Genomic DNA, 23,314 nt, shown 5'->3' on the forward strand with positions numbered 1-23,314 from the left:
CCCTTGAGGTCTTGCACTTACATTAAGAGCACAAACACAAAACGCATACTGCTCACTTACATATTGTGTGATGTTGGTAAAGAATGTCAGTCATTGACAGCTCAACTGGAACTGTCTCACATGTGCCCAGAGCAAATATTGAGCACAGTAGAACAGTAAATGATGATCAGTTGCACTCCCATAAAATCAAGTATTTGGTACACTGGGAAAATTTCTAGAGTCACAATAACTGGTAAATAATACTCTCCTACTCTTTTCTTAAATACATTTCTCATGTGTCAGTCAAGAAAATGATTGCATTACATTCCCTTAAGGGAATCTCACATTAGAAAATCATATGTCTGTATCTATGAGAAGAATGTGTGAAAATTTCTCGACCCAACAGTGAAAAGATTTGTTTTGTCATACAAAAATGCACTTACTCAAATAGTATCTGAGAAGAGCCCTGAATTATGTACAAAGTGAAAAGTTATATCTTTCTTCAGATCACTGCACCTAACCACAAATTGTTGAAATGTCTACACTCTTCACTACCGTATTTACTCGAATCTAAGCCGCACTTTTTTTCCCGGTTTTTGTAATCCAAAAAACCGCCTGCGGCTTAGAATCGTGTGCAAAGCAAGCGGAAGTTCTGAAAAATTTTGGTAGGTGCCGCCACAACTAACTTCTGCCGTCGTATATGTAGCACTACACAAGCATGCTTTGTGGGCACAAAGATAAATACTGGCGCCAAAACCTTTCTTTTTTTTCTCCGCCCCGAGTTTCGACCACTGCATTTTCATACATTATCCAACGAAGTAAATACAAATTCCGTATTGTTCATCTTCGAGTGTAGCAGAATTTCAATGTACTACGAAAATCCGACTGGCAAGACTGTTAGGGATGTTTGTCAATATGGCCAACTCTACGTTCCGAGTTTTTTCCTACCTGTGAGAAGAGATGGTTGCTAATAGGAACCTGATGAAATGTGAATCACATGCAGTATCCTCTTCACCATAAGAATAATACGAATATAAACATTTTGCCATGTATTCTTTCGTGTTCGCTGCTATCTCATTTAAATCCTGTCTGCCTAATAAACTATGAAACTAAAGTGAGACAACAGCAAACGCGGAAGAATATACGTATCGTGTCATGTTTATATTCGTATTATTCTTATGCCTAATAGTGATATAGTCAGAAATGAAGCAGGGCAACTGACTAGATTTTAAATGTAAGATGACTAATTTCTGTACTAAAGAAGCGGCCGCAAAGATTTTCAAACGGAGAAAAATTTGCGCCTAACTCTCGTTCAGAACATGTTCTATCATACGCGGTCTATTATTTGGTTCCTGTTGATCATTATCAAAGAAAGCAGCAGTGTAAGTAACAACAAATATCAGTCTCTTGCCATTGTTTCGCTAATGAGACGATTCCTCTTTTTTTTTTTTTAAGCAGCGGTAGCGCGCACAAAAGCAAGTCATGCCGCGAGCGGTGACAGGCCGTAAACACGCACTATCAGAATGCGACAAACAATGCATGACACAGTACAGTAATGCATTTTCAGCTTAGAGTGACGTAAACACCTATAACAAAGAAAATGGCACTTATCAGATCAAAGCAAAATAAGAAATCAATTCAAACCAGACGAAGCACGTGAAAAAGGAAGGGTACCCGTATAAATACGGACGGAGCGCCTGACGCATAGCAATGGCTACCTGGTAAAGCTTAACTGCTAAGCTTACGACTTGAACCAAACTACTGTAGCTGTATCGTCTTTCATTCGATCTAAATTGTGTCTCATATTACAATGGACCAACTTTGTTTCGATTTGGAGGTGCGCCCTAAAACTTTTCTCTCCCCTTGAATTTCGAGCCTCAAATTTTAGGTGCGGCTTAGATTCGGGAAATATTTTTTCCCTTTATTTCGAGTCTCATTTTTCAGGTGCGGCTTAGATTCAAGTAAATACGGTAGATTTGGCATAGCACATATTCCAACATCTAAAGAAATTGTCACTGGAAAACATTTGCCATGCAATGAAGAACATTTACCATACAATGAAGATGTGGGAGCTACAAATACGTATTTTTCAGACATGCAAGAATTTAATGTCAGTGGTGTAATGAAGTATCTGAAAAATTGTTGGACAAAGTTCAACACAAAAACCACAACTGCACTAAAAATTAAGTGCATTTTTGTATGACAAAACAAATCTTTTCACTGTTGGGTCGAGAAATTTTCACACATTCTTCTCACAGATACACACATATGATTTTCTGATGTGAGATCCCCTTAAGGGAATGTAATGCAATCATTTTATTGACTGACACATGAGAAATGTATGTAATTGTAAAACTTCACATCTCTGTGCTTCAAGAATGTGGTAGTACCCCACAGTCAATTATTAGACAACTGTTGTCAGTGCAAAGTGGAAGACGTGCTAAAGGAGTGCACCAGATTAGTAGTGTGCACAATAGCTGAATGATTTTGGCGGGACAAAGGACTATCCACAGAGGATATCCATTGTGAAATGCATACTGTATATGGTAAAAACTGGATTTTACAGAAAGATGTAGTATGGGGAAGGGGGGATAACAAGAGAATCAGTAGTAGTTCATGCAGCTTCCATCAACAGATAAAGTTATGGTTACTCTGTTTTGGATATGCAGGGAGTCATATTGCTCAAATTCTGTCAGTATTCATCTTACTGTAACACTTTGTGGGAACTACAACAGGGCATACACTGCAATAAACCTGGTTCTACTAACAGCATGCCCTCACACAACAAGACAAAATCACGCTACTGCAAACATTCAATAGAGAACATTGGGAATGTCCACCACCCAGCCACAGTTTGGCCACCAGTGTTTTTCAGGTGTCTGGGGCCCCGAACAACCATCTGATAGAGTAACACTTTGAAGACAATGAGGCTATAGCCCAAGAGGGTCACTGTTATGCAACAGGTGGTACAGCATAGGCTTTCAAAGTTTTGTCAGATGATGGGATAACTGTTTACATGTGCAGGGGAGTGTGTTGAAAAGAAAAGATATTTCAGGCTGGTATCTTAGTGCTGATGTCACTATCCCTGTAATCCAACTTATTTACTGAGTCACCTTTATACAAATAAGTTAATTACAATGAAGTCTTCCAACTTCTCAGTACTCTGACAGCTAAGGAAATGTGTTCAGATTTTAAGAGTTTAGATAATGTAACAAGGATTACCTGTGTCACAAGAGTTGAGCTGTTACTTGAAGTTTGTCCAGAATTTGTCATTGAAACTACAACCAACTTTGTCATCTGAGAGCTTCCTGATGATGCAGTAACCACCTTCTGTGTAGTTACTGCTTGTGCTGATGTCACAAACTTAACTACTGTGGCTCCAGGATTGGAAGGTGCTCCGCAGGTCTGTAGAGTCTATTGTGAAAAGAATAAAATCATTAAGCGAATCAGAGAGTGTGATTCCAAATGACAATATACTTGGTAACTGTAATGTCTGAAAAGTCAGTTATACAGTTTACCCATTTTTTAAAAAATGGTACCAATACAGAACAATGAGAAACTTCAGAGAAAATCATTCACACAAGCACAGTTTACTGTTTGATGAAATAAAAAGTATTATAACAAGTGATGACGAGACAAGATGTAAGTTAAAGTAAAATCTAGAGAAAATGGAGTCTAAACTGTCAATAAAATGATTGTGTTCCATATGCTTGAAGGCCTCGGCTGTAAACAAACATAAGAGGCAAGTTGAGAAATTGTACAGTAAAGTTTCAATAAATTCTGATAAATGAGACATTTCAAGTGCATACTTTGTGATATTTTATTCGTATAAGTCATTGTTTTCAAATATTTATAGGGTAAAGATACATTTTTAAAATCATCAATCAATTAATCTCTTATTCAACACTCTTTATTTCTTCCTAACTTTTGGGATTGACATTCAGGGCTGATCTCTTGTGTACTCAGTCCAACATTTCTGGCTGCCATAAACTGCTGTATCTCTTCTCTTACCAACTTGTTTTCGAAGAGAGGCAAGGTCACGGTGATCTCCCACAACTGCATAGGGACCATACTCAGGAGTTGGTCATACCTCTTTTGACTATCTCTTCTTTTCTATTGTTGGATTTCCTCCATAAGCTGACAGCATTTGATGAATTCCTTTGTTGTAAGGAAGGAAGGTCAGGGTTTAATGTCCCGTCAACAATGATGTCATTACAGATGGTCTGTAGTGACATCATTTACCAAAAAAGCTTGCTACATGTTTTCTGTGACTCCTGTTATTAACCATGAGATCCTCTCAGCTTCTGTCATATTCAGATGCACAATGTGGCTTAGGGCCGAAACATGCTGCATGTACACCTGAATCCACAACTGAGGTCCCTAGAGCACTCCTGTGTGGTGGCATTCAACTCAGTGGCATGAAGTTCCTGATCACTAGTCTTTGTACTGAAGCCATGGATTATATCCCAAACCTCTCATAAAGTGAGGGCATGTGACACTGTTTATGTTGATCCATCCATCAGATGGGGACGTTAAGCTCAGCAGCTCCATTTATGTTCTTCAACAGCAGTAAGTTATGTGCCGGCACTGTATCTTACTCTCTCGCTTCTCTCATTATCGCGTCGTCATCTGCATACTCTTGTTGCTGCTGATTGTTACCAAATGTTTTCTTCAATTTGGCCTGGAATTTGTTCCAGATACAAACTTCCCTTCGCTGTTCTTGAACCATTGCCAGCCTGTGCCATCCAAGAAAAAGTACAATTTGAAAAACACATCACGTCATCCCGTATGCTATATTTGACGACTCAGTTGAATCCTTTCAGCCATTTCATCAGGTCCTGACTAGTGCCTCCAGAAAACCCTGATGGGTGCCTGATGTGCAGCCAACTTGCTGCTGTCTTAGAATCAACTGGTCTCCGACCCCCCACAGTCAAGTCTAAATCCTAAAGCAGAGTCATCAATGAAGTTCACCATTTATCACTGAAAGCATGTTTATTGTGGGCACCACTGTAAAACATAACAGACCTGCCTCCTGGGGGAGAAGACTGCTATTTATACAAATGTCAAATATGCTACAGTAAAAAAACATATGAAATATTGAGAACCTTCCAGAAATGATAAATACGAAATAAAAAATATTTGTTGGTGACTGGATTTGAGCTGGCAACATGCAGCCGTCCAGCAAGTGATGCTAACTGCTATGTCATACTGCACGCAGCACAGCTCACAGTAATATTGTCTGTGGATTAATGATGGTGCTCACAGGCGACAAGGAATTAGGTAGCTGCATTTCACTCAAAAAATCAGGACACTGGGTGGTTGCTTGCTCTGTTACATATAAACAATACATTGTGGTCTGTGGTGCAACAGATGGCAGAGTGCAATGGTAGGGAGATACAAATGTGTTGAACTACAATGCTCATAATACACAGATATAATTACAAATGATGTTTCCTGGCAGATGACCCATGCATTTTGAACATTTAACTGCCAGTTTACGTGAAATTTAATATGTGTAATTTCTCTTTAGCCAATTATGACCAAATAAAAGTAATTCATTGACTGATTTCTACAATGAAGTCATGCTGCAAAATGTCTACTTACAACTTCTGTTGAATAAGTGTATGACAGACGCGTATGGAGTATTATTTTTGAAGGCTTAGTAGTGTATCATATTTTTTTATAGCCACTTATATTTGGTTGGTAGTTATCTGTTATCAAATTAAGAGCCAATCAAAACACTTCAAGAGTTTAATTATGTCAATGATAACCCTCTACATATTGCTCTTTTTAGATTGGTTTTAATGTTAATTACAATGTTACAAAATGTTACACTGTGTCGTATGAATCAGTCAACCAGAAATTAAATCATAGTGGCAGGTGACATGCTCTCCATGTCTACAAAGATGTCATTCTGGTACATTCAGAATTAGTAAGAAACAAGTGGTGAGTCTCAAAGTACTCAAACTGGAAGTGCTTCAAATGCCATCAATACCACTGGGCCATCACACGTACCAAACACATTGCCAGAAAGCATTGCCATTGGAAAAACTCTGATAAATTATTAGAAGTGATGCTGGATATAAATGCCTCTTATCACAGAAATACCAGTCAGTTCAACCACGTCAATATTTTCCGTTATCACAGGCATTGGGACCCTAGTCATGTTTACTTAAAGACTATGCTGAACCAATTTTGGGAAGCTACTGGTTGAATGTCAATAGTCCTAAATTTTCATATGTGATGCAGATGTCATCTATAATGTCTCTGAAAACAATCCAAGCTTTGTCTAGAATATTCTTGATCAAAGGGTTGCTGAAATCATTAGTTACGGACAATGGCACTCAGTTTTTGTTACAAGAGTTCCAACTTTTCTGTGCACAAAATGGGATATCACATTTCAAATTGTACCATTGCACCTTTGTCACATGACAAAGCTAACACATCAGTACAACAGAGATAATGCGTTCTTAATTTTTCTTTCACGGCACAGAGGCACTCTGCATGATACAAAACCACCAGCCAAAAATAGCAAGAAAGACTGTAATGTACATTACTGTAAATGTACTTCTGCGTCCACAGACCAAACATACACAACATGCAAGAACAAAGTTTTGCAACCATCAAGCTCTCATTACCATACTGTAAAGGTATCATGGGTTCCAGTCAAAGTGATACAACACTCAGAAACAAAGTACAGTCTCCAAATTAATAATAATGTCACAATGTGACACAGAAACCAAATGAAGCCACACTGATCCCATGCATATATAGATGGAATTCCTCGGTTTCTTTCTTTTATAGGCTCATACGACTAAGATCTGCCAATGGTCTTGAGGACCTATATTTGCAGCCAGAAGTTGCTCTTGATTTTGTGACATGCAGGGGGGGGGGGGGGGGGGGGGGGGGCAGCTGCGGCAAATAAATGTTGTCACAGTGGAGATCCACTTCGCACCTCACCCTACAGACACAGACCTGGGTGTCGATGTGGCAAATAAGTTTGACCAACCGCCCCCTCACCCAAGTTTTGAGTATGGTTTTTCTTAGGCAAATGTCAGAGGCAGTAACATGAGTGCACCTATCGTAATACACACTTTGATAACCACTGGGAAGCATGAAGCTAATGAAAAATGCCCAGGGTAGGGTTGGTGTGTCCTCCAGAAGGTATGAAACAGCTATACATGTGGACATACATCCTCAAATACAGATATGGGGAGATTCATGGCTCCACTCAGTCAATATACAACAATATCACCAGTACCTCAAGACGGCATCAGGACCACATCTACAGAAGGGTCAAACTAGACATTCTACATGTGACAGTAGTTATCGATCACTGGAGTCATGACTCGACCAGGGTTGAAGACAGATCAATGCAAGTGAACAATTATTCCTTGCCAAACACTGTCTTCATACTACAGTTACAGTTTAAATTTTCTATTAATTATTGCTAATCTGTGTAGCCATCTTTTTGCCATAGATGTTGCCTAACCATCTTTAGCCCTGTGCCGAGCCTGTATACTTGCTGCTTGCTAGCAAGCCAACTCATAACTGCTGCTTTCAATGGTATATGAGTGTCTTCTAGCAGCATTTATGTTGACACAAAGTGTATTTGATGAATACAACAAATACCTTTATTTATAATAAATATTTTTCTGCTACTGCAATGCACTCTTGGTAAGCAATCTCTAGATAGCTAAAGCAGAACTTTGGCTCTCATCTTTCTCCGCTTGTCTAGTGGTTTATTGCCTTTTAAAAATTGAAAGTTATTTTAGAAGTTTTCATTCTTTTCTGGGACAATACTTGTAAGAAGATGTAAAGAAAAATTCCAAGAATAAACACATATTCAAAGCAATAATATTGATTTGCAGTTGTCTTGGTAATGAAAGCAGTTTACAAAATTGACACAATATGATGGGAATACAAATAATGTTCTTTTGCAAGATGATGTATTAACATTCAGTTTGGATCATAAAAAAATTACAGCACTGACAAATGAAGGTGGAAAGCCACAGTGAAATAACTAAAAACAAAACTACATGAACACAGATGTATACCAACAGGATAACCTACTACAGGTACATATTTTGTTTATAGTCTTTAAGGTATTTGCATCTTTTTAAAGTCTTCAATTACCTGACTTGGTGTTGGTGGACGAGATGTCACAATGACATATTTTGAACCAGTGTTAGGAGTTACAACAGGTCTGTTTGCAGATGCTCCACCAACCACAAATGTTCTGCCTTGCTGTGTGTTTCCTGAAACATTAAATGTAGTTATTGAATTAACAAATCACACATACAATATTATGAAAAGGTTAGATTGTTACACACAACATAGTGGAAATCTTGAGTTGTAAACAGGCACAACAAAAAGGCTGCTAAACATGCGACACACACACACACACACACACACACACACACACACACACACACACACACAAAAAAAAAAAAAGCACAACTCACACACTTACACTACTGGCCATTAAAATTGCTACACCAAGAAGAAATGTGATGATAAACAGGTATTCATTGGACAAATATATTATGCTAGAACTGACATACGATTACATTTTCACGCAATTTGGGTGCATAGATCCTGAGAAATCAGTACCCAGAACAACCACCTCTGGCTGTAATAATGGCCTTGATACGCCTGGGCACTGAGTCAAACAGAGCTTGGATGGCGTGTACAGGTACAGCTGCCCATGCAGCTTCAACATGATACCACAGTTCATCAAGAGTAGTGACTGGCGTATTGTGACGAGCCAGTTGCTCGGCCACCATTGACCACATGTTTTCAATTGGTGAGAGATCTGGAGAATGTGCTGGCCAGGGCAGCAGTCGAACATTTTCTGTATCCAGAAAGGCCCCGTACAGGACCTGCAACATGCAGTCGTGCATTTCTCCTCCTTACACGAGGTATCACAACAACATTTCGCCAGCCAACGCCGGTCAACTGCTGTTTGTGTATGAGAAATCGGTTGGAAACTTTCCTCATGTCAGCACGTTGTAGGTGTCGTCACCAGCGCCAACCTTGTGTGAATGCTCTGAAAAGCTAATCATTTGCATATCACAGCTCTTCTTCCTGTCGGTTAAATTTCGCGTCTGTTGCACGTCATTTTTGTGGTGTAGCAATTTTAATGGCCAGTAGTGTATGACCATTGTCTCTGTCCACTGAGGCCAGAATGTGAGCAAACCAGAGTGCAAGCAACTGCGCATGATGGGAGAGGCAATCTGGGTGGGGGATAAGAAAGAGGCTGTGGGAGAGGAGAAAGAGGAATACCATGGTAGGGGTAGGGGACAGGAATGTGCTGTTGTGCTGTTTATGGGAGGAACATGCTGGGGACAGAGTAGTGCAGCTAGGTGCAGTCGGGATGTTAGACAGAGGGGGCACATGTAGTTGACTCATTTGGGCAGAAAGCACATCCGTAATGCTAACAAATTGTTGCTGCACTTAAATGTGACTGGCTGTAGCACAGAGTCTGTCCACTGATCATTAATGGACCTAAAGTACTGTATAATGTGTACTATGTTATCACAAACTGTCTAGCTACATGCTTTGCCCCCCCCCCCCCCCCCCCCCCAAGAAAAAGAAATCAGCCGAGATTTACTTTTCTCCAGTTATAGTTTGTAATACACAGTGATTTCTTGCAGGAGACAACATGTGTGGTCCACTGAATATCTAGTGACGACCACAGTGAAAAAGCACCTACTGTTAAAGTAAAGCAGTTTCAAGACATTACCAAATAATGAAGATTACAAACTTCCACCTTTCTAATTTGTTTGACTGAAAAAAAAGGGATTAGCTTGAAAACACATTCACCACAGAAAAGAAGATTAGGTTTTTAATGGTTCATCAATAAGGTCATTATCACAAGCTCATTTTTCAGAAGGAAATCGGTTGTCCCTCTGAAAAGGAACCATCCTGGAATACTCAAATCTAGGTGGCGAATGGGAAATTGAGTCACTTTCCTCCCAGATATGAGTATAGTAGTGAACTGTAATAGCTTCCAATAAGATGAGGGAACTGAACTTAAAAGGTACCAATGTTTTGATGTCACAATGTTCATATCATCCACAAGGCAGCATATTGTAAATGTGCACTGTTTTACACATCATGCATTATCTGGCTAATTTTGCACTGTGAGAATAGAAGCTTGTATATTTAAGTAACACACCTCTGCACAAGTTATCAAATCAGCACAATAACAGCAACAACTTCATATACTATCAACAGGTACTAAACAAATGAAGTAATATCCATAAAAATCAATAAACCATATGATTTCAATGGAAAAGGATCTGATATTGTGTCAGAGTTGTATATTTATGCGATTTTATCTAATTACTCAACAAAGCAAACCATAAACTTGGCTGTAGCAGGAACAAATTTGGTCATATGACCAGGTACAGCCGTATTACAGTTCAAAGTAATTCATTTTGTTATCTCACAGTGCAGCATTGAAATTGATCATGGAAAATGTCTTTTGAGGGCAGGGAAGGTGGCTTACTATTACCATTTTTAAAGTAATTGATAATGAGAAGGAACAAATCATTAATTGAAATGGCAATGGAATATCTCAGCAAACTGTGAAAGTAAGTTAATGTTGGGCAAATTATGAAAGAAAGGACAAGATCCTTGACATTAATTTTTTGTAGTATTTTAGAACATATTCTGAATTCAAACAATGAGAAATCTCGAAGAGAATGACCTCCTCCATGCCAAACAGCATGGATTTTGAAAACATTGACCATATGATACCCAACTCACATTTTTCTCACATGACATCCTGAAAGCCATAGATCACGGCAGTCAGGTAGGTGCAGTATTTCTTGATTTCTGAAAAGCATGTGACTCAGTACCATACCTACGCTTATTATCAAAAGTACAATCATATGGGGTATCAGACGAAATATGTGACTGCACTGAAGATTTCCTGGTAGCGAGGATGCAGCATGTTATCTTAGATGGAGCGCCATCAACAGAAGTAGAGGTAACTTTGGGTCTATCCCATGGAAATGTGTTGGGTCACTTGCTGTTCATGTTGTACATTAAAGATGTTGCAGCAAACATTAACAGTAACATCAGACTTTTTCCAAATGATTTGTTATCTACAACAAAGTACAGTCTGAACAAAGCTGTCAAATATTCAGTCAGTCAGACCTTGAAAAGATTTCAAAGTGCTGCAATGAGTGGCAGCTTGCTTTAAATGTTCAAAAATGTGAAATTGTGCACTTCACAGGAAGCAGCTTTGGTTTATTGATAGAATACTAGGGAAATGAAATCAGTCTACAAAGGAGATTGCTTACACATCACTCAAGCGACCCATCCTAGAATATTGCTGAAGTGTGTGGGACCCGTACCAAATAGGACTAGTGGCGGATATTGAATGTATACAGAGAATGGCAGCACAAATGGTCACAGGTTCGTCTGACCTGTCGGAGTGTGCCACAGAGATGTCAAAAGAACTGAACTGGCAGACCCTTGAAGATAGATGGAAACTATCCTGAGAAAGTCTGCTAACAAAGTTTCAGGAACTGGTTTTAAATGATGACTGCTAGGAAAATTACTAAAACCGGGCACATACTGCTCCCAAATGGATCAAAAGGATAAGATTAGATTAATTACAGTACACATTTAAACAATTGTTTTTCCCGCACTCCATATGTGAGTGGCACATGAAAAAGACCTAATAACTGGTACAGTGGGGTGTACCCTCTGCCATACACTTCACAGTGGTACAGATGTAAATGTAAATGAAGAGTGGGATTCAGGTATCTATGCTAAAGAAGAATAAGCAAACTGCATATAATATATATTCCACTGATGATGTGGATAAATATAAGGCTGCAATATTTGAAAGATTATAAACAATACAATGACATACTAACTTTGCAAAAATGTCACACTTTAGACACACAGAAATGGACTTCCGAAGCTAGCAAGAAATCTGATCACAATTGTTCTGTTTGTGGAATTTTGTTTCAAGAGGTGCCAGAATGCTAGTCCAAGTGAAAATTAGAGAAAATTTTTGCAAAAAAAAAGGGCATATTACATCAGACTCTTATTTTTAAAAAAAAGCACTAACATTAAAGTGGTCAGCACTTAATTAAAAGAATTTTGGATTAATACACTTTACACAATGAATAAATGTTGGTAAAGTGACAGTGAGTGAAGCACATTGCTAAACTAAAGTGGTGGTCAATGTTTAATTATTGTGCATCCAGGCAGTGATACACATTTTGTCCTGGAAGTCACATCTCACATATGACTCAAAAATCAAAATTCCAGGCTATCATTCACAAATGGACAGCAATTTTTTTAAATACATAAAGATGTAACTTGTTCCAGGATTAACTCCTACACACACATAAAAGGGAAATATAAAAATTGTGTAAGAAACAGATATGATGCCTTTGTTGCTGTAACATTAAAAAACTGTCACATTAAAAAGTATTTGATGGATGAAAAAATTGAAAATATAATACTATCAGCCTTGCACGGATTCAAATGATGCACTATCATATTCACCTGTCACTGAAATGGGAACTGACAATCAACAGACTCAGCAGAAGAAGGGGGCAATATCATTGTGGAAGGTAGTTCTATGGATACTGCCAGCAAAGTATTGTGCAACAGCTGCTGTAAGAAAAATATACTGAACAGCTGAAGCCTTTTCTAGCATGTGTAACAGCATTCAACTTATAAGACTACTGGAGACTTTCTTTTTCTCGGTCATAACATAAAAGTATTGCCACTATGGCCACATCTTCAGTTTGCTTTACCTGATAATATGGTCATCTTGGAACTGGTTTAACATTACCTGCTTGAACCAGTGCTGGTGTAGGACGAGGAGGCTGCAAACTACCAGGGGTTGCTGTAGTAACAGCAGTGGAAGTTGTGAGACATGGCTGTGGCTGCGTCCTCGCTTTGGTAACAGCTGCATGTAGGGCAGGCCCTAGGTATCCAAATTCTGCCCGATATTCATCTAGTACATCAGGAGGCTGCCTGAGTCCCTTAAGAAGCGGTGTCAGCACTTTCTGTACACACAAATTAAAATACTAGAGTATACGACACACACATGAAAGAAACAAGAGCTCATGTAATACACAGACTATTAACTATATCAGACTGCTTGAGCTTTGTAGAAAGTGACAATATAACAAAGAAAAGAAATGCTTTCTTGACATTCAGCAATTATTTACAGTTGAACCTGATTAATGCATAACTCTGTTCTGTGAAAGTCGTATTTATACATGTATAACTGAAAAAGGTATTACGTGAATCATTATATATACGAAATGCATTTTTACATAATTCATTATTATACGTATCAAATTACAGTGAAATAAACTGAGTTTTGCCTAAATGTAATGAGCACTGTCATTTGAAAATACAGGCGGCACCATGAAGACAAGGGACAGACACAAATTAACCAAAGTGGGCAGCATGGAAACAAAGACAATCCTAGCACTGCTGTTTTCAATAGGAGAGTTCCTTTCATGATATCAATTGAGAAGTTAAAAGTTATCAGCTAATTTTTGTTGTTGAACAGTTGTTCGATGATTGAGTCACTTTCAATCAGCTATGGGGAACAGAAAAAGCAAAAGTTACTCGCTAGATCAGAAAGTAAAATTCATACAAGAGGTGGATGCTAATACACACAAAACAAAATCTGAAATTGCTTCCGACTCAGGAACTGCCTATACCACACTATGTACAGACATCAGACAAAAACACAGTATGAATGAGTTTTTAAAATTCGGTGCAAAATTGATAAAACATAGCCATCAGCAAGAAGTGAGATACGTAGATTTGGAAAAGGCAATTTTTACATGGTTCCAGAAAAAATGTGCTGCAGCTCTACCAATCACTGGTGACTTGCTGAAAGCAAAAGTGATAGACTTAGCTAGAAATATGAACATCACAGCTGATTTCAAGGCTCCATCAAGATGGTTAAAAGTATTTAAAGATCATTGTGGTATAACATGGAGAACAATTTCTGGTGAATCAAAAGCTGTGTACAAGGTCACAGTGCAACACTGGATTGAGGTGGTTCTGCCAGGTATCTTAAGGTCGCCTCAAATCTTTCACAACTTTGACAAGGCCGGTCTATTCTACGATCTGCTTTCTAGTACAACAGCTGAAAAGGTTGAGACATGCCATGTAGGGAAGAAAGTTAAAATTCATATGACACTTCTCCTCGCCACACATACAGATGGACCTGATAAACCTCCCCCACTTGTGATAGGAAAATCTTAACAATCCAAGGTGTTTAAAAGGTGTAAATATGAAATTGATGGAATACAAACCCAATAAAAACTCTTGGATGACTATGATATTAATGGAACAATGGTTAAAAAACTGGACATTGGAATGAAAATGAAAAAAAAAAAGAGGACTCATCTTCGTATGGATCGATGAGCAGTACATCCACTCACTAGCTTTTGGAAAATGTTTGAGTGGAATGTTTCCCTCCAAACTACGCCAGTGTTCTACAGCCAGTTGATTTGGGCATTAAAGGAAATTTCAAAGTTCATTATAGAAAAAAAAACTTGTTCAATATTTGATAGCACTGACTCATGCAGGAAATGAAAATCTCTCCATTAACTTACATCAAGCCATGGAATTTACTTTGGGTGCCTGGCAGCTGGTGTCATCCTCCGTAATCAACAACTGTTCCTGTAAAGCTGGTGCCTTAGTGGAAGGGCCTGCCACTGATGATGATGATGATGATGGTGGCGAAGTCTTGTCTGGTAATGGACTAGCTCTATTAAAGGGTGCATATTTCGACAGTTTTGTACATTTTGCATAATCTCACCATGTGTGCAGAACTACAGGATGTGTGTCAACAATGTGGTGACGATCAAGAAGGTGGACCAGCTTCAAGTGACAGTGATGACTTGAATCTGAAAACATCTAAACTGAGTAAAGTGCAATTGATGTGTGCAGGCATTACATCAATGTGAAAACTTGTAGTGAAAAAGATCCGAAATCAAAAATAAGTTTGCAAAATGAGGTTTATACATTTAATGCACAAAAAGTGAAACAAGCCAAATTACCTGACTTTTTTTAAAGCAGGGGCAAGTTCAAAATAATGTATTTTATCTTTACTACTGTGTCTTTGTTGTTTGTACAGTGCAAAGTACCAAATTACAATACAGTACTTAATTTTCCTAAAGCAGGATCAAATATTGTAATATCTTTCTTTTTCTTTTAATATGTACTCTTTCTTTGTCAGTTATCAAATTAACACATGTAGATCCACTGTACTTATTTTCCTCACTCTAGTGAAAAATATTACTGTATCTGTATCTTACTTCTAAGTAATTCTGAATTACAGGTAATCTTTCTTCTTCTTCGATATACATATAAATCAAGTTCAACTGTATTTTCTCAAAAACTGGTTTTTGGCTTCTTACACTATCAAAGGGTGACAATTGAGATATGGACCTTGTCATAGATGAAATTAAAAGACAAATGATCACAGAGGATTAAAACTAATATCATTTGACATCACTAGCTCATTTGCAACTGTTCCAATTGATGAGTGTAGAAACATAAAAAGAGACCTTTTGCACAGAAGCTATGGGTTCCCATCTCAGACCCCTACTATGTGAAATTTTCATGGTTAATTTTAAACAATTTTTCTTACATGAAGAGTCCCTATTCACAAAATTACATATTGTATCAGGTATGTGCTTTGTTTATCAACTGGTACTATTCGATATAGAGGGTGTTTATAAATGAATGGCGCAGTTTTAAAAATTAATAACAAATCAATTTCTTCTTCTTTCGATTTCGGCCATCTTTGGACCACGTTCAACAATTCACTTGCCCGGCTTTTTGATCTTTTTTTCTCTCTTCCCAATATTTCCTCATCATTTTCGAGTGGTTCCTCCTCCGCTCTTCCGACCATTTCCTGTTATTATTCTTTAGTTTCGTTTCTTCTGGAAAACACTTAATTTCGTTCACTATTTGTCTAAACTTTTCCCTGTCCCTGATTGACTCACGGGTGACATTAAAATAGGCCAAATCCTTTTTCACCATCTGTATCCATTTATTGTTGGTTTTTTCGTTCCTGTTACTATGTTCAAACACTTTTCTTGTTAGTCTGTTTCCATCCATCCTCGACAGGTGACCATAAAACGTTAGTCTGCGTTTACGCATTGCCTCACTCACTTTCTCAATAGTTTTGTATATTTCCTTATTACTCTTTAGCTTGTACTCTTCCCCAATCTTTCTCGGTCCTAATATTTTTCTCAAAATTTTCCTTTCTTTCTTTTCCATGTTTTCTATTTCCCCCTTTTTGTTAAGAGTTAGGCACTCCGATGCATACAGGCATTCTGGTCTAATGACAGTTTTATAATGTCTTAATTTAGCTTGAATCGAAATGTTTTTTTTGTTATATATGTCTTTGGTTTTTTGAAAAGCAAATTCCATTTTCCTTGCTCTCGCCTGGTTTGCACTCTTGTCTAAACCATTCACTTGAATTATTTCACCTAAATACTTAAATTTTTCTACTCTCTTAATATTGCCGTATTTAGTAATAAGATTTTTCTTGTTATTTCTATGATTAGACATATACACGGTTTTTTCAAATGAAATCTGCAGTCCAGCTCTGGCCGAAACTTCTTGTAGTTTCTCCAAGTAGTTCTGAGCTATTTCTTCGTTTTCTGTAATTATTGCCAGATCGTCTGCAAAAGTCCACTTCTATTTTTTCTTTTTTTGTTCCAATTCTGATGTCATTCTTGGTGCCTTTGAGTTCTTCTTTCCATATTCTCAATATCTTTTCCAGTACGCAGTTGAAGAGGATTGGGGATAAACCATCACCTTGTCTAACACCTGTTTTAATTTCGAACTTCCTTGAAATTTCACCCATAAATTTAACTTTGGCCTTACTGTTTGTTAGCGTCTGTTTGATAATTTGAATTGTTTTCTTATCGACCCCAAATTCTTCCAATACTTTCAGTAATGTTTCTCTATCTACCGAGTCGTATGCTTTTTTGAAATCTACAAATACTATTGCAAATCTCTGGCCTCTTGAGATTCTGTAACGAATTAGTGTTTTCAGGTTAAATATTTGTTCAACACAGGATCTACCTTGTCTAAAACCTGCTTGATATTCACCTATTTTTTTGTCCAGAACTGGCTCCACGATTTGAAGTAATTTCCTTGACAAAATTTTGTATCCTACTGGTAGTAGCGAGATCCCTCTATAATTATTAACATTCATCTTATCCCCCTTTTTGTGTAGTGGGTGTATCAGGGCACACTGCCAGTCTTCAGGAATTCTTTCTTCGTCCCAGATCTTCTTAAACATATGTTCCAAAACTTGTGGGAGGTTGGTATCCATTATTTTTAGGATTTCTGGTACTATGGAGTCTTCACCTGGGGCTTTATTGTTTTTTAGACTGTGTATTATGTGTTTTATTTCTTCAGCGTCTGGAGGTTTTGACTCGGTATTAGTATTTCGGTGGTTTTCAAAACTCATTTTATCTTTGGGTGGTTCACAATTTAGTAGATTCTCGAAATATTTTGCTAGTATTTCACAATTAGTCTTGTTTGTCAAACCTAGCTTGTTCTCTTCATCTTTAAAACATAAATTTGGGGATTGGTATTTGGTTAGCTGTTTTCTAAAAGTTTTGTAGAAATCTCTAGAATTATTTCTTTTAAAGTCTTCCTCAATCTGTTCTAGGTTATCCTGAAATTGTCTTCTTTTTTTATTACGGAAAAGCTTAGCTGTTTCTCTTCTCTGGATTTTAAAATTGTCAAGATCTTGATGATCTTTTGTGGAGTTCCATTTCTGCCACAATTTCTGTCTCTTCTCCAGGTTCTCATCACATTCATTGTCCCACCATGGATGTCTTCTTACTCTTTTCACGAGACAATTTTCTTTTGCTATTTCAACTATTTCGTTTTTGATCTCCTCCCATCCCGCTTCCTTATTTATTGTGGATATGCCATCGCTATCTTTGTGCAATGCTCTTTGAAACCGTTGTTTAATTTCTTCATTTTTTAAAGTTTCTGTGTTATATTTTGGAATTTTGTAAAAGGTTTTCTTCTCTTTTCGAAATGGGAGTGGTCTGAATTTAATCGTAGTCAAATAGTGGTCTGAATCAACATCAAGGCTTTTCAGCACTTTAGTGTTTTGAATTTCTTCTTGACAATGAAGTGAGATAGCCACATGGTCAATTTGGAATTCTCCGAGAAGTGGATTTGGTGATCTCCATGTTTTAGTTTTTCGGCTCAGCTTTTTGAAATGTGTTGTCATTATTTTCAAGTTGAAATGCCTACATACCTCTATAAGCCTTTCTCCATTTTTTGAAGTTCTTTTGTGACCTGGGAAGAGGCCTACTGTTCCATGGTATTTTTTCTCCCTTCCTATTTGTGCGTTAAAATCGCCTACTAACATTTTTATGTTCTTCTTTGAGCATCTATCCAGTTCCATTTCAAGTATCTCCCAAAATTCTTCAACTTTCTCCGGGTTATTTTTGTTGTCCTGGTTTATGGGTGCATGGCAGTTGATTATAGAGTATCCTTTGTTTTTACATTTAATCTCAAGAATGGATAGTCTCTCAGAACTCGAGTAGAAGTTAGTAACTGAATCTAAAATTGAGTGATGTACCAGAAATGCTGTTCCCAGGTATGGCATTTGTTTCATTAAGATTTTACCTGGTTTTCCTTTAAATAAACGATAGTTTTCAAAATCTAAAGCAGTTTCATCTAAAAACCTTGTTTCTTGCAATGCACATATTAAAATTTCTTTCTGGTTCAGCTTTTCAATCAATGATTTCAATTTTCCTACTTTAATTAGAGAGTTTACATTTAGGGTTGCAAACATAGTTGCTTTCTGAAATTTCAGTGTTGAGGGCTGCATACATGTTGGTTGGGGTCCTCCAAAATCCTTTGACCCCTTTGCATTGTTTCTACGAACAACGGATTTTTTTTTTTTATTATTTTATATTTTATAAGGGCAAACATTACAGTATAATCAGCAGCTGTCCAAGTTTTTAATGTGTTATCCGCTTTTCACTTGTCGTGCTTACTGCGCAAGTGTAGTATCTCTTTCCAAGATGGTGTCGCAACAGGAAAAGGCTTTCTGTTGCTCTGTTTTGAGGTGTCCATATCTGTGGTTATAGTGCAGTGTGAGTTTTGTACATGGGTTAGGAAAGACCTGCCACACAAGAATAACAAAGGTTTGATGAGGAAAGTGTTGTGTAAGTGGCTTTTTTATAAAACCGTACAGAGTGGGATTAGGATGGCCCTTACATCAGCAGACAAAGTGAAAAGGAGTGACTTTATGAAGAGCTGCAGTTAGAAATGGAGGATGCTGGTTTTGTAGAAAGATTTATCTGCTGCGATGAAGGCAGTTTCCATGTACGTGGAGAGGTGAATACACACAATGTTTGTATCTGCAGAAGTGAGAAATCACATACCCTGGTAGAACATCACTGTGACTCTCCAAGACTGAAAGTCAACAGCCCAGTTTTCTTTAAACAACAAACAATGTTGAGTAGCTCATTCCTAGACAGGTTGTAAATTACCCTAGCTGAACACCACTTATGATGACTATATTTTGCAACTGGACAGTGCTCTGTCCCATTTTCACAGGAATGCATGAGAGCTTCTTAATTGTGTTCTTTACCAGCACTAGATTGGATGTGCTGCAATAGCAGACAATTACCTTCTCCACTGGCCATCCAGTTCACCAGATTTAACAACCAGAGATTTTTTTTCTGTGGGGATTTGTGAAAGACTGATTTTATCTACTGCTAATGCTCGTGTCTCTTGAGGACATGTGTGATTGGATGAAGCATGCACTGCAGACAATCATGAAGGACATGCTACACCGAGAAGGGGAAGAATTTGATTACTGTGTAGATGTGTGTTTTGTGACCAATCATGCATGTATTGAAGGAGTGTGATTTGGAAGAATGAGATTTCCGCTCAGAACATTACAGGGTTAATCAACACAAAATCAGATCTACAACTATTCTCTGCAAACTATAGTGAAGGGCATGGCAGAGAGTACTCCCAATTGGACCGGTTATTAGGGATTTTTCCATGATCCATTCAGTTATGGATATCAGGATGAATGACAGCTTAAACACTCCTGTACACAATGTAATTAGCTTAATCTTATCTTCTCAATCCTCTGGGAATAATATGAGGATGGTTTGGTAAGTCTGATAAATTTCCATAAAAGAATGGAACATTTTTGTTGCACCTTCATGGTTTGTATGCTTGATTATTCCACAGAACGTATAAAGAATTTCAACAATGTACAGCATACACTTCATCGTTGACAGCTGTCTGAATAGGGAAGTGTGTCAACTGCAACTGAAAATGGAGAAAACTCAGTTTCACTGCCACACAAATCGAAATAGAACTGGATGCAGTTCATTCAAATTCTGCACCATCATTGACGACCATTTGCTTTTGGACTGATGAATTTAAACATGGTCAGAATAGCTCCAAAGATGAAGCATGCTCCGGCTGTCCAATTGAGGTCATCACAAAGGAAACCATTGACAAAATCTGTGGTGTGGTAATGTAAGAGTGCTTAACAAAAATTTGTGAGATTGCTGAGACTGCAGGCATTTCAACTGAGCAAGTTGCATAATATCATGCATGGAGAATTGGCTATGAAGAAGCTGTGTGAAAGGTGGGTGCAATTGCTCACAATCTACCGAAGGTGCTTCCAACAAATTTCATCACAATGTCTGATGATATTTAATCGCAATCCAGAAGGTTTTCTGCACTGATTTGTGACTGTTGATGAAACCTGGACATCATCACACACACCAGAGTCAAAATGGCAGTAAAAAAAAAGACAATGGGTGCTGAAAGTAGACTAAAGAAGGCAAAGACCATTTTGTCAGCTGGTAAGATGATGGCCACTATTTTTTGGTACTCTCAAAGAGTAATCTTCTGAGATTAAGCAGAAAATGGCAGAACCATAACTGGAGCCTATTATGTTTCATAGTTTGATCATTTGAAACTTGTGTTGGCTGAAAAGAGACAAGGCTGGCACGCAAAAAAGTGCTCTTTCACCAGGGTAATGCACCATCCCACATATCAATGATAACAATGGCAAATGTCCATGATTTGGGCTTTGATTTGGTTCCTCATCAACCCTGTTCACTGCGTTAGCTGTAAGTGGCTTCTTCATATTCCCTAACTTGAAACTTCGGCTTGCTGGGAAAAAATATTCATCAAATTAGGAAATTATAGTTACAGTCAATGAGTATTTTGCATAGTTCGACAAAACATATTTTTCTGATGGGATGAAAATGCTGGAGGATCGCTGGACCAAGTCTATATCCCTAATTGGAGACAATTTCAAGAAGTAAGGTGAGTTGTTAAGGAAACACACATTTTTACTTGCTATTTTACCATACTTATCAAACCACGCCTGTATATAGGAAGCTGTAATATATTGCTAGATTCATCACTTTTCTCTGCTCTTCTTTGCATAAGTTCAATACCGCTGTTAGTTCTATTTGGTATGGGTCCCACACACCTGTGCCTTATTCTAGCACGTGTCGCAAGAGAGTTTTGCAGGTAATCCTTAGTATTCTATTATTCTATCAATAAACTGTGTCTGTCACCTGCTTTACCTATGACTGAGCATTTGTGATCACTCCATTTCATATCCCTAAAATTTGTAACACACAGGTATTTGTGGAGCTGACTGATTCCAACTGTGCCTAATTTACACTGTAATCAAATAGAGGTAATAGAGAAGTAGATCTAATAATGAATAAGGGAACAGATAAGTGGGTGAACTACTATGAACAGCATAATGAATGGATTATCAAAGCCAAAATGGACACAATACCATGACTGACTGCAGTAGTAAAAGCATATATTGTCTGTAGTTCCGCAGACAAAGTACAGTACATATGATACGAAGAAAAAAAAATCAGTTTGTTAAAGGAGAAGAAAATTTAATTATGATGTGGGGCTGGAATATGATAATAGGAAAAGGAAGAGACGATAAAACAGTAGGACAACATGCACTGGGGAAATGGCATGAAAAGGGAATCTACCAAGCAGAATTTTCCACAGAGCACAATTTAATCATTGCTAACATTTGGTTTGAATGCCCAGAAAAAAGACTGTATACTTGAATGAGATCTGAAGACAACAAAACGTTTAAGATGGATTGTACAATGGCAAGATAAAGATTTAGAAATAGGTACCAAATTGCAAATCATTTCAATGAGCTAAAGTGGACTCTGACTAATTTATTAGTTATGAACTTAAAAAGAGGGGATATCAATAAGTTGAAGCAAATAGATCATTACACAACAACAGGACTGAAATGCAACAAGAGATTAAAAGGTAGCTACAAGAGCTGTAGTAGTGAAGGCACAAAAGAAACAACTAAGCAAAAAGTCAAGGCCGAGAAGAAATCCTTGGACAACATACGGGATACAACATTAAAGATGATGGACAAAAAGAAGAAAATATAACAAAGCAGTAGGTGAAGCAAACAAAAAGTCTAAAAAATGAGACTGACAGAAAGTGCAAAATGGCAAAGCAGAAACAGCTAGTCGTGAAATTCAAAGCCTTGGAAGCTTACAAGAGAAGAAAAAAGATGGATGCTGCCTATAGGAAAACTAAAGAAACTTTTTGAGATCACAAAATCAGCTGTGTGAACATGAAGAGCTTACATGGCAAGCTAGATCTAATAGAAGGCTGCAGTATGAAAGGAATATATAGAAGGGTTATATAAAATTCATGACAGTGTTGTAGCTTATTCTCCGTGGTATTCAATCTGTATATATAGCCACATCAGAAGAGAAACCAAGGAGTAATTTGAAAAAGGAAATAAATTTCACTAATAATAAATTAATTTTTAAAGGTTTCAAGGCAACATTGGAATTATGTTGGAGATGGAAAAGGACTTCCAAGATCAGTCAAACAAAACAGTCAGTGAAACTTCCTGGCAGATTAAAACTTTGTGCCGGACCGAGACTCGAACTCGGGACCTTTGCCTGTCGCGGGCAAGTGCTCTACCAACTGAGCTACCCAAGCACAACTCACGCCCTGTCCTCACAGCTTAAATTCTGCCAGTACCTCGTCTCCTACCTTCCAAACTTCACAGAAGCTCTCCTGCGAACCTTGCAGAACTAGCACTCCTGGAAGAAAGGATATTGCGGAGACATGACTTAGCCACAGCCTGGGGGTTGTTTCTAGAATCAAATTTTCGCTCTACAGTGGAGTGTGCGCTGATATGAAACTTCCTGGCAGATTAAGCTGTGAGGACGGGGAGTGAGTCGTGCTTGGGTAGTTCAGTTGGTAGAGCACTTGCCCGCGAAAG

General features: G+C 37.9%; 1 protein-coding gene across 1 annotated transcript in view; it reads right to left on the reverse strand.

Moving 5' to 3' along the window:
- Window positions 1–23,314, reverse strand: part of LOC126190681 (transcription initiation factor TFIID subunit 6) — a 137,348-nt gene that overhangs the window by 6,495 nt on the left and 107,539 nt on the right. The window contains exons 9-11 of the mRNA XM_049931139.1: window positions 12,806–13,022; window positions 8,116–8,237; window positions 3,202–3,393 (exon numbers count right to left, since the gene is read on the reverse strand). Of these exons, the coding sequence (XP_049787096.1) occupies window positions 3,202–3,393; window positions 8,116–8,237; window positions 12,806–13,022 (531 nt within the window). The remainder of the gene's footprint in view (window positions 1–3,201; window positions 3,394–8,115; window positions 8,238–12,805; window positions 13,023–23,314) is intronic.

This window comes from Schistocerca cancellata, chromosome 6, assembly GCF_023864275.1.
Source record: "Schistocerca cancellata isolate TAMUIC-IGC-003103 chromosome 6, iqSchCanc2.1, whole genome shotgun sequence".
Classification (NCBI taxonomy): Eukaryota; Metazoa; Arthropoda; class Insecta; order Orthoptera; family Acrididae; genus Schistocerca; species Schistocerca cancellata.